Below are 16,433 nucleotides of genomic sequence, written 5' to 3' on the forward strand. Positions count from 1 at the left end.
ATAAAACAAGATACAAATGTATTAGCACATATACACCTAACCTCACAAACCCATGAAAAAAAGAGAAATGTTTTATTTATGCAAAAAAAAGGCTTAGGGACCTTCCTCAGAAACCATTGATTGCTCACAAGCAGAGACAACAAAAAGGGTTATTTATTTTCTTATAGTATTAAACAAAGTTAGGAGATTAGAATTTAAAAGAGTAAAGGGGGGGTGCTTGCCATTAGGCAGCATATAAACTTCAAACACAACACCTGCCAGAGAGTTAAAAAAAAAAAAAAAAACATCAAGCCCAAAACACTGCGAAAGAACTGATGCCAGGGCTTGGGACTTGGCCACAGCTGTAAAGGGCCCGCTGTGTATGCATGACTTCCATCTGCCTGACACACACTGGGGGATGAAGGGAGGCAGGGGAAGCTGGGCTCAGCAGCACAAGCCTATAATTTCAACCCTGAGGGAGAAGAGACGCGACTGCTGGCCATAGCCTAGCCTACCCTAGGAGTTCCTAGTTTAGAGATCCTATCTCAAAAAAATAACATGGTGCTCTTTGCTAGCTTACAAAATGGTAGACGAAAAGGTTGATGCGCCATACACAAAGGATACAAAACTGCAGGCAGGAAGGCCGACGCATTCCTATAAAGGGTAACCCTAAGGCTAAGAATCCAGAAAGGAAGCCCCACTGTAGCCAAAAGCCTGACTTGGGACAGAGGAACGGGCAACAAGCTGTCGTGTATTCTGGAGGAGTCCTACACAGAGCAAGTACTCAGCTGCAAAATCCAAAGTTAAAAGAGAAAATGCATTGAAAGGGGTGCGAGGGGCTTGTCTACTGTCACAAAACCAGTTGATGGTGACCACACTTGGTTAGGGAAGCAGCAAACCCAGGGGAAGGAGGGAAGCCTTCCATCATCACGTGAGCAGATGCACACCGCACCACAGCCCATCTTCCACAATGGGGCCACCAGAACGGTTTTCCTGAAAGAGCTTAGGCGCTGCTCAGTGTTTTGTCCCTCAGAGTGGAGACTATTTCCCTTAAGCTCCTCTGCACAGAACGCCCCAGAAACCTGCCACGCCCACCTCCAGAAAAAAAAACTGCTACCAGTAAGGTTAAAAATCCCCAGACACCTCGCTGTCAAAAACGAGAAATGGTGTAAGTGCAGCCTCCAGGGAGAGAGAGCATTGACAGGGAATGAGGAAAATACAAGATTATTAAGCCGGGGCAAGGCTGATCCACAAGCGATAGACTCGGCAGTTTGCAAAAGGCCAAGCTATTACTCAGCTCCACAGATGTATACAGTTCTTTCAGACTCTCACAAATGGAATTTTTCCTCACAAACGAAGTCTAAATTAAACAAGTGATACATTAAAAAAAAAAAGTTCAGAGCAATTTTGGAAGGCAGCCGACATCAATCTACACACACACACACACACACACACACCAGCCTTGATCCTAGCCAAAAGACCAACGATCTATGGAGAAAAATACCATCAACAGCATATATAAGAGCCAAAAGTCCCAGAAATGTAAGGATCTTTATTATAACAGAAAAAATAGCTAATTATGAATCAAGTACTTCAAACTACCTGATTAAACAAATTACTGTGTAAGTTTTATTTAACAATAGAATGTAATCCCTCTAAGGGGAAGTTTGTATCTTCTAAAACATCTGAGGCCTACACCTTCATTAATACATACATTTAGACTTAATAGGATTTTCCCCAGAAATCTCCCCAGTTTTGGTGCATATGGATGTATTATATCGTGCTTATAAAACATCTGAAAAATTAACTTAATTTTTCAATTCCATCTGGCTGCTTGCAATTTCAAAATGCAGCCACTGACACCAACATCAACTATCTAAAGCTTTCCTAAAAAACCAAGTGTTACAACGTGGCCCAGGATTTTAACTGGAGCTTAACAACTTCGTCACATACGGAAAGCAGAACGATGTTCTCAATTGCTTTTATAGCAACAGCACTTCCTTTGCTTAGAGCAGATGGTGATTCATACCTGTGGCTCTTTTGCATATTGGCTGAACATAAACGTCACACATTCGTTGATGGCACCTGTTCTCTGCAGAAGCAGCAGTCCTTTGGGGGTGGCAGCAAAATTGAGTAAATCATCCAACAAATTGTCTTCCCAAGCCACACTGGAACAGGGAAAGGAAAGGCAAAGGGACATTTAATACATTCAAAATGGGAAAGATTTAAGATCGATGTACAATAATTAAACTGACAGAGGATACAGTGACTGCAGATTATGCACTAGACAGTGTAATATGAGATGGGAACGGTCTGTGCGGTTTTTTTCTCACTGGCACTATGACAGCTTCCCATCAGTGAGTGGATGAGCACTCATCTCAGGCATGGCTCTTTGACTAAGCCTTGGTTTTCTCATCCATGCCGTAATTTCCCACCTTGCTATTATCATTCTGCCGCACTTGCACTTGGATATTTTATTTGGAAGCAAAAAATAACATATTTTCCCAATTCACATTTTTAAGACTGGTAACTTTGCCAGAGGTAAAATAAATAAATAAGCAAACAAATAGCAGAAACCATAAGAAAAGAATCTGAAATAACATTATACCCCATAAATACATTATATTGCTCAATTAAATTTTTTAAATACTGAGAATTTCCTAAAACTGAGAACTTGTATATGAATTCAAGCACTGTTCAGAGTATTAAGCAAGTTAACGTAGGTCACAGAGATCAAGCAAATGGTTAAAATACATTGGGAGAGCTCTTGCATAAAGACACCATCTAGTTAGACATGGGTGGCCATACCTTAAAGAGTAAGAGTTGTCAGGTGCTGCACAGTCCAGAAGGTACTGGAGTGACAGCTTCGAGAACTGGGAGGAAATGGGTGCCTGCCCCAACACATAAATATACAAACTACTTAAGAAGAAGGACATGTGTTTAGGGTAGGAGACTTTGTGGTGATGCTGTGGTTTGAAAGAACAGACATTTCCAGACATAAAAGATTAGCTTGGCATGGTGGCACACACCTGTAATTCCAGCACTTGGAACACAGAGACAGAAGCAAGAAGATGTCTGTGAGTGTGTGGGCAAACTGGTTTACATAGCAAGTTACAGACCAGCTGGGGCTGCACAGAGAGAACCTGGCCTCTAAGGAAGAGCTCTTGCTGAGCATCCGTGAGGACCTGAGACTGAAACCCCAGTCACCTGCCACGGAATGGGGAGGGCACTATGGGGCTTGTAGTTAATAGCTTTTGGGAAAATAGCTCTTGCCTGTGGGAGACTGAGTTTTGCCCAGACCTTGCATCCAAATTAGCAGTAGGCCCTGAGATCACCTAGAGCTAAGTACTCAACCACTGTCATACCGTGTACTCGGCCTGTTCATGCAATTTGAACATGCCTTTCAAACAACAATGGAAGTTACCTTACCAGGGCTTGTAGCTCCCATTTAGTTAGCATTTCCAAACTAAGTTAAATGCATACCTTTAATTGTAAATTGGGTATTATCCCTTGCCCTTGAGCCAGAGGAGTGTGTGTGTGTGTGTGTGTGTGTGTGTGTGTGTGTGTGTGTGTGTGTGTGTGTGTGCATGCATGTGTACACTCAAGCATGCAAGTTCTCAATAACCATTTTCTGAAAGTAGCCAAACCACTATGGGAGAAAAGCAATATCCTACAAATGTTTTATGGATGACTATAGGATGATAATATATGTTTGTGTTTCAAATGCTCCTTTGGGTCGGTTGGCATCAGTAAAGTAACTTCTCGTAGAGCTGTTAAAAACTTCTATACAAATGTACTCCTCATCCTTTCCCCATACTGTGTTTTCTATGACATTCAGTAAACACGGAACAAAGCCCTTCGTTAGGGACAGACACAGGGGCAGAGCAGACACAACAGAAAATACAGGCAGTGATCACGAACTACACACAGATGAAAGCTAAGGAAGAAAGGTGGAGGATTCAAATTTAGACTCACTCTTGGGCTAAACTACTCTTTTTTTAAAAAAGTATCTTTCTTCATTCCTTGATGTGCCGGTGATACCGAGGCCCAGCCTTGCCTGTTAACTGTGTGGTGGAGGGAGAGACACTCTCTTCCATGGGGTAACCTCTAGTCAGGTGTCAATGCTTCATAACAAGCCCTTGCCCTTGCTCCTACAAAGAACCCTAATATAACCAATTGGGCCACTACCAAGGCCTGAAAGCAGAATGGAAGGTTACCTGGGGAGAGGAAGGGCACTAGCAGGAATGGAGTGGAAAAGGAACAAGAAAGGGTAAATATTATACACTATGTACATGTATGAAAATGACATAATTAAAGCCATTGTTATGTACAATTAATATATGCCAATAAACCATCAAAATAATTTTTAGAAAATTCAAGCCAAGTCACTCAAACAGGAATATACATATGAGATATTAGTTATTAAACTAATATATTAGTCATGAAATTGATTAAAAATGTTTCCATATTTATCATAAATAAAACAGGAAAAAAATCATGAGTAGCACCACCACATAATGTAAAAGAGTGTATATAATTCTGGAAAATAAGTGTTGGCATGCTTTAATAAATCTTCTCTGAAACTGTCTATTTATTGCCCTTCAAAGTTTAATGAAAGGGAACAGAAGATCGGAGCCACAGAGTTTACTGCCCTTTCCCTTATCAAGGGGCAATGGCAAATGGTTTGAAGTTGCAAACTATACTGTCCAGTAGTGTGGTGGTGAAATTAGAATGCCCCATAGAGTCACAAATTTGAATACTTGGTCATCAGAGAGTAGCAGCGTTGCTTGAGAGGGTTTAGGAGGTGTGGCCTTGATGGAATAGGTGTGGCCTTGTTGGAGGAAGTGTGAAACTGGGCGTGGGCTTTGTGGTTTCCACAGCCCAAGCCAGTCCCAGTGTCTCCACCTTCCTGCTGCCTGAGCATCTGGATGTAGAACTCTCAGCTTCTTCTCCAGCACTATGTCTGCCTGCATGACGTCACCTTTTCTGCCATGAGAACAGACTAGGCCTCTGAAATCGTGAGCCAGCATCAATTAAATGCTTTCTTTTGTAACAATTACAACAGTAGAACACTGACTAACACAAGTAGCAAGATACTGCCAGTGGAAATACAGTCTCTGGTGCTTAATTTCATGGTATCATGGGTTAAACTTTTCAGATCAAGGACTCCTCAGTAATTTTATCCTCCCATTTTGCAGAAAGTCTTTTAATGGTTGGTTGTGGTGAATTTAACATCTTTCCTTTTTCTCTGTGAGTGAATCTTCTCCAAGGTCACACTGTTGATAGTATCACGGAGTGTGAGGACACTTTGATAAGCCTATTAGAAATTTTATCTGGTATTTTAAAGCAATAGCTAGATTTAAAGGACATGAATAGCCCAGCAGAGCTATGCATCAACTTCTCTATTCTCTGGTACTATAGGTCCCACTAAATGGAAAGTTGGAGCAGGGTCCTTCAAAATGTTACAAGAAGAAGAACGAGGAGGAGGAAAGAAAGAAAGAAAAAGAAACAAAGAAAACTCAAACTTCATAACTTCAAGGCAAAAGAAACCCACGATTAACTAGTTTTTACATGCTACTATTATTTTATTGTTATCTAGTTTTAGTAACTTGGGCTAGAAAAAGTCCCATTCAGTGATTCACTCTTTCCTGACTCAACAAATTAGGTACCTGCTGTACACTGACACGACACGGGTTAACCACTCCAAATTCTACCAAGAATCAAGGGGGAAATGATGCTCGCACAGCCTCAATAAATCACAGGAACTAAAGATGCTCAAGTCTTTGCACAAGGTGAACTGAATTGTTAGGAGAACAATGAATGAAAAACGCACTTCCAATTCATTGGGAATCATAGTAAATCTTTGGCTTTTCTTGAGACCTTGTAATGCACAATCCCTATGTCAATCTGACTAGATAGATTAACGAACAGCTAGAAAACTGGCAAAGCATTATTTGACGGTCTGTCTGTGAGGTTGTCTCCAGGGAAGACTGGAGAGCAGACCTCAGTAGATAAGGTGAGATGATCTTCAGCATAGAGAAGGGGCTGTTCAATTGGATTAGGGGGCGGAAGGGGGGGGGTGTCTCAGACAGAAGGACAACAGAGTAGAGAGAGCAACCTCGCCTCAGGAGGCAAGAGCACTCTTCTTGACCTTGGAAGCCAAAGTCACAAGCCGCCTGGCCTTTCTAGCCCAAGTCCCTCAAGACTTGGACTGAACAACACTAGCAACATCCCAGAATCTACTTTTCAAATGTCCTGTGCACCATAACAGTGTGAGCTGATTCCCTCAGTAAATTCTCCCCTCGCTCATACCCTGGTACACGAATCTAAGCTACTGGTTCTCTCTAAAAAGCCCTAACTAACAGACAATAATAGCAGGAGTTAGAACCCATTTTCCCCTGGCAGCGCTTTCCTATAGAGCACATACTCAACTGTAGCACTGCCTTTCTCCACCTATTAACCCCTTCCACACTCCATATGAAAGGAGAATGAATTCTGGGCTCTCTAGAATCAGCCCTGCCTCTTGTGCAGGCCACTCCCTCTGCAGGAAGCAGTCCCTGCTGCAAACATGTGTTCTGCTTTGCTTTCTATGCACTGAGGTTTGAGGGCAGCGAGGTGCACCTTTGGGGAACGTCTAGGGCTGCAGACAGTAACAGAACAAAGCTTGTCTCATTTTTCTGCACTCTCTCAATGAAAAGAAAAACAAAACAAAACAGGAGTTGATGTGTTTGTTAACCATACTAGAAAAAATATGTGTGCATGAAAATTTTCAGAAGATGAACTATTTTGAACCTTTAAACTTTTCCTAAATTTTACAAAAGTAACTGATTTTGTAAGTTAACTCTAATATATAAAAAAGAAAAATCCAAATTCGGTATTTAACAAACAGCATTCCTTAAAGTTGCCCCTACTGTGTTTCACACCGTGACAACACCCAACCATAAAACTAAGATAAAAATATGGAACAGGTAGCTCACCAAACCTTAGTTCAATCATCTATCTCCCTGTTAGCCTGACATCACATCCATTAATATTTATAAAGAAGCACAAATATATATACTGGAATATTAATTTATATAACCTTCAGATGCCAAAACTATCATTAAACTGCATTCTTGCCATATTTCAACTAAGTAAAATGAATTTCACTACCATTTGAAAACATTTTGCTTCTACTGTCCATTCAAGTTAATGTTGCAGTTTTAGTATTTGATGTTTCTCCAATTTTTCTGAAAACTTTACATTCCGCCAAGCTGCCTAACACAAAATATAAATACAGGACGAAGCAAAAATTATTTAATACTTCTAGATTTGTACAAGTATTACATAATCTATAAATAATAATAATCCTATGAAGTGTAATTTTCCTTGAACCTGAATGTATATAGTTTAACTTTCTGAAAAAAATTTTGTCACAGTTTCCCATTGTCTTACAAGTATTTCAACAACTACAATAGAGAGATGCAGAACAATTACACTTACGTGTTGGGAGACTCCTGGCTCACTGAGGAAACTGAATCCGAGCCCTCTACTGGAGTGGGAATCCTTTCGGATAGCAAGCTTGTCTAAAATAATAATAACAATGATGATGATGATGATGATGATGGTGATGACGACGACGATGACAACGACAGATGAGTTTGTTTTCCTGCTTTTCTAAGTGATAGCACTATTCACATTATCGCTAAAGCTCTAGGTCTACACTTATCCTAAATATATTTTAAGGCAGTTGCTTTCAAAATTATATTACCTCATTCAATGAAATTAAAAGGCTGCTCTATGCACAGCTCCTGCTCTATTACGTTCTTGACATCATAGTCTCCTCAGAAAAGGGGGAATCTATGCCGAGAGAACTCACTTCAAGCCAGAGTAAAAACCACGTAGTAATCAGCTAAAGGCTTTAAAAAGCCTAAAAAGCTCTATGGAGAAGGAGGTTCTGAAGTCATCATGTGCAAAGTTAAGAGGCATGGATGGCTACTACCAACTACCACAGGGCTAAAGAAGTTACAGTTCATCTGGCATGGTGGCACACGCCTTTAATACCAGCACTCAGGAAGCAGAGGCAGGCAGGCAGAGCTCTGTAAGTTTAAGGCCAGAATGGTTTATATAATAAGTTCCAGATGAGCCAGAGCTACATAGTGAGACCCTGTTTGAAAAAAGGAAGGAAGGACAGAAGGAAGAGAGGGAGGGAGGGAGGGAGGGAAGGAAGGAGAGAAGAAAATAAAAACAAAAAGATACATGTCTTATTAAAATATTCTGTCCATGTCAGGATAGTACAATGGTGCCTGAAACTGAAATAAAGATCTGCAGAGACAAGTTGGAGACACATACCTTCTTCCATGCCTTTGCTATGGACTCATGTAAGGCATAAGGAAGCAACAGCTGCAAGCCTTCACATGTGCCATATATTTGACGACACACAGAAATGAACGCTCCTTTAACCACAGGCAACACTTCCGATCCAGAAAAGATAGAAATATCTTCATCGAGCAGTTTCTTTGAGAACTTGGCTATGATATGAGCACCTGTAGGACTAAGAAAAGATCACGGATGTCATTCCAAAGCCAAGTGAGCCTGACTTCACGGAGTGAGGCACAGCAGCCTGTCTCAACCAGCTCACTGGCCAGCTCCCTTTTAGGTATCTCGGGGCTTTCCTCTAACAATCAGTAGGCCTGGTCCACCAATGTGTGCACGTCCAGTCACGACAAAGGTTTCTGTGGAACGTGGGAAAGGGTAGCCAGATGGGGGAACAGCAAATCTGCACATACTTAGAGAGACACTGATACCACACAGCCAAGGACATACATGAGTGTTCATGATCTTACAGATGTCACACCGCCAGGGTCACGTATAAGCATTCTTGATTTTACAGATGCCACGCGGCCAGACAGGGTCACGCATGACTACTCCTGGTTTTACAGTGAAAGTATCTTATTCTTTGAGCTGTTGCTATTTTCCCTATTAGAATAAGAACACAGCCACCCTACCTCAAAGCTGGAGATCACTTTCCTGGAAACAATAATAGCACAGATAAAAAACGCTTCCAGGGTGAAAGCTGCTGTTTTAAGTATTTTGATATGCTAATGTAGTTTTTTTTTAAATAATCTTTTGAAATAAAAGTTTACAGATCAGAGGATATATGTGCAGATTACAGAGGTAACTTGTACAGTGTGGCACAGCTAATGTTGAGAAAGACACAAGATAACCTAGCCTGTCTAACACCAGAGAAAAACCAGCATTCATACTTTTTCTAGATTTCAAGAAAGAAAAAGAAAGAGAGAAACAACAGTCGAACGAACAGCAATAAATGTTAGATTTAAGAGAAGACTCAGCCGCCAGCCACCGTTTTCCAGCAGCATTACGAGCATTTTGTCAGCCTTGTCTTGCATTGGTAACCCAGTGTGTTTCTCCAAATGACAAAATTTCCATTTTAAATGAAATATACCCACATAAAAACTACAATTTTTAGTAAGATAGGCTACATCAAACTTCTCTTCAGTCTCTTCAGGATGTCGTTTTACCTAGATATGGTTGTACAAATTAAACATTACACAAGTCCTACAGGTTGTAGGAAAATGATCCAGTGGTTCTATATTTGAACAACTATTTCCCCATAGTATTTTCCAGCCCATTTCCTATTTGCCCAAATGTTCTCTAAAATAATCATTAGATCTACTTTAGTTCTGTTTCCTCCTTGGCAAACAGCTCCATTGCTGGTTTGTGCCTTACTTACTCAGTGGCCCCAATTAAAGATTAACTTTGCAGATGGCACCAGACTGGCACTTCTAGTCAGAAAGGCTTTTTGCCTGGTAGTTTTAGTAACTACTGTGATGATTACCAAGATTTCCTAAAGATATAGTACATGTATCTTTTCTGACTCAGGAATTTTGTTTGTATTTAGTAACTACACCTCTTTCATAAAGACCCATTCCTAGGTAATTTGTTATAAAAACTGTGTAAAGAAAAGTTGAAAAGACATTCTAATCTTTATCAATTTGTAAAGTAATAAATACACTTGGCATCATAGCAATGTCAGTAAAAAAAAAACTACTCAGCCCATTTGTGCTTCATTTCTAATATTTTATATTTTAATATCTTTTTAAATCCATGTATTTTTATAGACCTAATATACTGCACCCTATTACACCTATTATTTGTTGATCCTCAAGTTGCACCTCCTGAAGACAGAAGAGTCCTCCTTGAGATACTTTAGGAACTATCCTGCTAGTTTTAAGTAGCCACCTTGCTTTCATGATTCTGTGAACTTCTTATCACTGATCTAAAAACAGCCATTTCTTCTAGGCTTCCTGTCTTCCCTTATCAGCAAAAAGAAAAGATACAGAGATATCACAATGCAAGAATCTGCCCACTGTCAATAATATCATTGCTTCTAGGATTTTTCTGTGGTGGTGATCTGAAAAAAAAATGCAGTTTTTTAAAAGAAAAATTAAGTTCATAATTGCATTTCCATTATGAACTGGCTAGTCCTGATTTTACTTGTTTCTTTAATTTTATGCTTTTTATATTATATTTTTACACTGAAAAAAAATCTTAGTACCCAATGTCTTACCTATTCACTTATTATCAATTTGAAATTGAAATGTGAAAACTGTAACAATTTGAAAATAACACCACTACTGCTTCTAACCATCTGAAAACAGCAGCCCTTGAAGAGTATTTCCCTTGCACTACGCCCACTACAAGTCCAGGGACAAGAGAACTTGAAGCGACCATCTCCATGAGCTTGGCACTCACTTGGCTGTTAGGTTTGCTTATTCACTTGCTTTGTAGGTTTTTAAAGCTGAGAGTTCTTCCTTTTTAGTTTTGTTTAACATTTGGAGCTGAAAGTAGCTACATAATTCTAAAGTGAGATCTAAGTATGATCAATGTGTGTCCCACAGGACATTTCTCCGTGTGTGCTACAGTGCTTTTCTTCTGTTCCCTAGAACTAACAGTTTTCACTGCCCATCAGTTTGCACTAATATTTTCCTTCTAAGAAGTATAAGCAAATGGGAAATGCATACCGTCCCACACACAAAGGCAGACTCCACGGTCATCCATCTGCTTTCTCTTTTATTCATTTAATATCATAAAGCTAAAAGCATAAGCAGTCCATGAAAATATTTCTTATTCATGTGTGTGTGGGATGTGTGTGTGTGTGTGTGTGTGTGTGTGTGTGTGTGTGTGTAACAGTCACAGGACAACCTGGACATCAGGGGACAATTGCAGGAATCAGGTCTCTGGTTCCACCATGTGAGTCCCAGGAGTTAAACACAAGTCAGCAGGCTTGGCACGTAGCATGCTTCCCTGCTAAGACATTTTTCTGGTCCCCCTAATTCCTTTCTACACCTTGCTAACTGCTCAATGCTCCACTGTGAAAAACAAAATTTAATGAGCCAGACTCTTGTTAATTGCATTTGCGAATATTCCAGTCTTTCTACTAAGGAGGCAATCAGGGGATGAACTTTAACTACACAATGATGATTCAGAAGTCACTTCTGGTAGTTTATATCTTGTCTGACCAACTTCAGTGTGAGAGAACCTTTCTTTAAAAACAAAAACACATAGGCATCATAAAGGCAGTAATTGACAAAACCCTGATTTCATCCAAAGTAATGATATTCATACAGAGACAGAAAAACTTATATAAGGATACTAGCACTCTAATTTTAAATTTTTTAATTTAATATCTAATCAATAACTTTATTTTTAATCTTATAAACTTTGTTACAAAAATAAAAAAAATTGGCAAATAAATAAAATCATCAAACATCAAAATTAACCAGACTCAAAGTCCATACAACTTACATACAGTTAAAACTGACATGTTAAGAGGGATCAACATTCAAGGGTGGTTTATGTTATTGAGGCATGATTTAAAACAATAAAAATTTAAAAATTTAATTTAGAGAGAGTTAAGCAATAGGTGAACTTAGAATTTGTGACAAAGGATACATCTTCCTAATTAAAAAAAGATTGTTAAATGCTCAACACCTTCAGTTGAGGATGACAAATGGAATGTATAACATCTGTTCCCTGCATGGATTCTAAAATTTATAAGAAAAATAGTTTTTAAATGCATACATGCCCTCCAGCACAAAGAAAATGGAAAGGATGATGAGAAAATTCTAGAACCTGGATTGCAGAAGAGCTGAGTAAGACTAGGAAACGTCAGCCATCAGCCATAGTGCAAAAGCCAGAGTCATCCGATTCAATTCCAGAAGTCTGGAAAAAAGTAAGCCAGTAACTAATGAATTAAATATCTCTGCAACCAGGGACAAAAGCAGAGCTGAGAGCCACAGCTGCCTGGAGGTAGGTTAAGGTACACGTCGTCCTCCAGATTACACTTAAGATGGCAAGCGGCCAGCCCACGTACTTCTGCAGGGACACAGAGACCAGGGAACACGGGAGGGAATAAGAGCAAGTCAAAATGGACACACTGACTATCGCGATCCAGCACCACTTTTGCCCCGACTCCTATGGAGAGACTTGTGCTTTTTCAGGCAGGTGACTGCAAGAGGCTTCCTTAAGGCTTTCCCACCAAAATCTATGCAATACAAAGTGAAGACAAACAAGTGACAACTGCCATTGTCACACTTATCAACAGTTTTTGAAACTTTAAGGAGGAATAAAAGAGACCAGAAGAACAAATTAAAAATAAATGGAGGTAGAACTATTCTCAATTTTCTGAGAAAGCACCAAATTGATTTCCAAAGTGATTGTACAAGTTTGCACGCCCACCAGCAATGGAGGAGTGCGCCCCTTCCTCCACATCCTTTCCAGCATGTGCTGTCGCTTGAGATTTTGATACCACTCTTGGGCATATACCCAAAAGATGCTCCCCATACCACAAGGACATTTGCTCAACTATGTTCATAGCAGCTTTATTCGTAATAGCCAGAACCTGGAAACAACCTAAATGTCCCTCAACCGAGGAATGGATAAAGAAACTGTGGTCCATTTACACAATGGAATATTACTCAGCTATTAAAAACAAGGTCATCATGAGATTTGCAGGGTAATGGGTGGAAGTAGAAAAAAATCATCCTGAGTGAGACAACCCAGATCCAGAAAGACACATATGGTATATACTCACTTATAAGTAGATATTAGCCATAAAGTACAGGATAACCATGCTACTTACAATCCACAGTCTCAAAGAAGCTAAGTAACAAGGAGGGCCCAAGGGAGGATGCTTATATCTCACTCAGAAAGGGAAATAAAATAGACCTCAGAGGTAGATGGGGCGGGGAAACTGGGAGGGAGAGGGGTGTGGAGGGTAGCAGGAGGAGTCAAATATAGGGAGGACGGAAGGAAAGACAATTGATTAGGGGGCAGCTCTGGGAACCTATGATAAGGGAAACATCCAGGAATCTATGAGGGTGAACCTGGCTGAGACTCTTACCACCAGGGGATATGAAACCTGAGATGGCCACCTCCTATAACCAAACAAGACTTCCAGTGGACGGATGGGGACAACAACCCACCCACGAAACCTTCAACCCAAAATATATCCTGTCTATAAGAAACGCAGACATTGAGGGAATGAGTAATCAAGGACTGGCCCAGCTTGAGACCCATCCCATGAGAGAGCGTCAGCCCCTGACACTATTAGTCATACTCTGCTATACTTGCAGACCTGAGCCTCGCATAACTGTCCTCTGAGAGACATTACCCAGCAGCTGATGGAAACAGATGCAGAGAGCAAACATTAGGCAGAGCTTGGGGAATCCTGTGGAGGAGGGTGAGGGAGGACTGAAGGAGCCAGAGGTCAAGGACACCACAAGAAAACCTACAGAACCAACTAACTTGGACCTAAAGGGGCTCACAGAATCTGAACCACCAAACAGAGAGCATGCATGGGATGTACTTAGACCCCCTACACATATGCAACGGATGTGCAGCTTGGTTTTCATGTGGGCTCCCTAACAACCGGAGGAGGGGCTGTCTCTGATTCTGTTGCCTGCTTTGGATCCCTTTCCCCGACTGGGCTGCCTTGTCTATCTAGCCTTAATGGGAGGAGGGTGTCTAGTTCTATCTCAACTTGATATGTCAAGGAAGGCTGATATCCATGGGAGGCCGCCACTTCTCTGAGGAGAAAGTGGGGCAGAGAAAGGGAAGAGGAGAGGGAGGGACTAGGAGGAGAAAAGGATGGGAAGCTGCGGTCAGGATGTAAAATAAATAAATAAATAAAATGAAAAAGTAAATGGAGGGAAATGAGAAAATAACTTCATTATCCATAGAGGAAGACAAATTTACTGTATTCCAACAGGAATAAGATGTTCTTCTTTAAACACACACACACACACACACACACACACACACACACACACACACACACACACACACACCACCATCACCACCACTACCCCACCACCCATATACATACACACACATAAACACATACACCACACTCACATGCACACACACACACACACACACACACACACACGCACGCACACACAGAGGCCAGCAATATTGCTCAGCAGGTAAAAGAAGTCGCTATGCAAGTGCAATGACCTAAGTTTGATCCCCAGAAACTATATCAATGTGTAAATATAAACTCTACAATGTTGTCCTTGGAAACCCACATATGTACAATGGCACATGCATGTCTGTGAGCACAAGCATGTGCATGCACACACACATATGCACACATGCACAAGCATACATGCACACATAATATACAAAATCAATAGTTGATTTTCTGGGAAAAGCCACAAAATTGCTATTTCAAGTTAGTGCAAATAATAAGTATGTAAAAATTACAAGTACCAGAATGAGAGCTGAGGTTTTCACTACTAATGCCCCAGGCCCTAACAAGATAGCAAAACATCATTACCAGTAACTCTAAACCATAAATAGATATCTCCACCATTTCTCTCCAAGATATAACCTGCTAAATTTCACACAAAATAGAAATAACACTGATCAGGTCTGTACATCTAATAAAGAAATAAGTAATGAAGAGAATTACATAATGCTAGGCACACACTGTCTCACAGATGAATTAGAAGTTACAATGGTTCTCCTTAATTCTTTCCACAAGACATAAGCAGGAGGAATCATTTCTAACTTATGCAACCAGCACTGTAGCAATATCAAAGAACGAAGCTATTCCAGGTTCAGAAGCTGATATTGTTTGGCAGCATGGCAATGATCTCCAATAACCACTGGAAACTCGGAGCCACAATGGGGAAGAGGAGTATTCACCACAACCAGCTGTGATGTCCTCCTTGAGTAAGGCTGCTTGGCACTTAAAAACCACTCAATGTAATCTATCACATCAACAGGCTAGCAAGAATAGAGACTGAGCACATCACAGTGTCCTTTAAGGAGACAAGATCTGAGGCACAACTTGCTATCTATTAACAGGGGTGGGCCAGGGGTGAATCCAGAATAAATTAGAGCAAACTGAAATAAAAGCAGAATGCTACAATAACATGATGTTTCACTGTACTCACCCAAGAAATTGTCCATATTGTATGTAAGAAGTGAAATGTCAGGGTAGCATATATGATGCCATTTTTACATAACCAGAATAAACACATTTGTCAGTTCACAGGTTTGCCTGCATATCATATCATCAAAAGCCCAGAGAAGCCCAGAAGTCTAAATACCACAAGGCCACCACTAGCAAAGGAGCCAGGACAGAGCGACTGAGGAGAAAGAAAGGGGGTGTGGCTTCTCCCTTATGAAGTTGCTTGGCTTGAACCACATACCTGTGGCTCAGAAGTCTTAAGAGTGTCTTGGGGCAGGGAAGATGATGCTGGGTCCCACCTGGAATGGTACCCCTTATCCTTACTGTGAGCTAGGATTACATAGTAAAGGGGCTGAAGGGGTGGCTCGGTTGTTACAGGAACTTACTGGATGCAGGTCCAGTACCCAGCACTTATATGGCAGCTCGTAACTGCCGGTAACTCCATTTCCAGGGCATCCAATGCCCTCCTCTACCCTGCGGTGGTGCCTGCACGCAGGTGGTGCACATAAACGCTTGCAGGCACATACACATACATGTAAACACAGTAAATAAATAGTTTAAAGGACTATATCAAAGGCGGTTTTATGTGTCCCTAGTACCCGATTGACAAACTCAACTATGCCCCAGTAGTCACGCAGATTAAAATGCACACATACCTTTCGTCTTCCGAGGAGTTCATATTTTCCCCATAAAGAAGTAAAATAAGCCCTTCCTCTACAGAAGCGATTCTTGCCAAAATATCAGCTATGTGAATTAGAGCAGTCTCAGAGCATTCTGGAGCAGCCTGCACATTAAAAAACGACAAGGCAAATCACACCATTTTACGACATAGCAAGTGTGGTATGTACTCTCTAATAAAGTTATATGGCTACCACCACAACAGAAACAGTCACAACTTCTGGTTGTGAGATAATATCCCTGAGTTAACTGTGTCATTAGATTATATTCTTTTGCCAGCAGAACTGATGAGGCA

General features: G+C 40.7%; 1 protein-coding gene across 3 annotated transcripts in view; it reads right to left on the reverse strand.

Annotated features, from left to right (window-relative positions):
* Positions 1-16,433, reverse strand: part of TBC1D32 (TBC1 domain family member 32) — a 199,344-nt gene that overhangs the window by 112,492 nt on the left and 70,419 nt on the right. For all 3 annotated transcript variants that reach the window (XM_084777382.1, XM_084777383.1, XM_084777384.1), the window contains 4 exons: positions 16,117-16,244; positions 8,311-8,512; positions 7,462-7,544; positions 2,009-2,147 (listed from right to left, as the gene is read on the reverse strand). In XM_084777382.1, the coding sequence (XP_084633508.1) occupies positions 2,009-2,147; positions 7,462-7,544; positions 8,311-8,512; positions 16,117-16,244 (552 nt within the window). The remainder of the gene's footprint in view (positions 1-2,008; positions 2,148-7,461; positions 7,545-8,310; positions 8,513-16,116; positions 16,245-16,433) is intronic.

The sequence above is a fragment of the Acomys minous genome, assembly GCF_964271855.1.
Source record: "Acomys minous genome assembly, chromosome: 3".
Lineage (NCBI taxonomy): Eukaryota > Metazoa > Chordata > Mammalia > Rodentia > Muridae > Acomys > Acomys minous.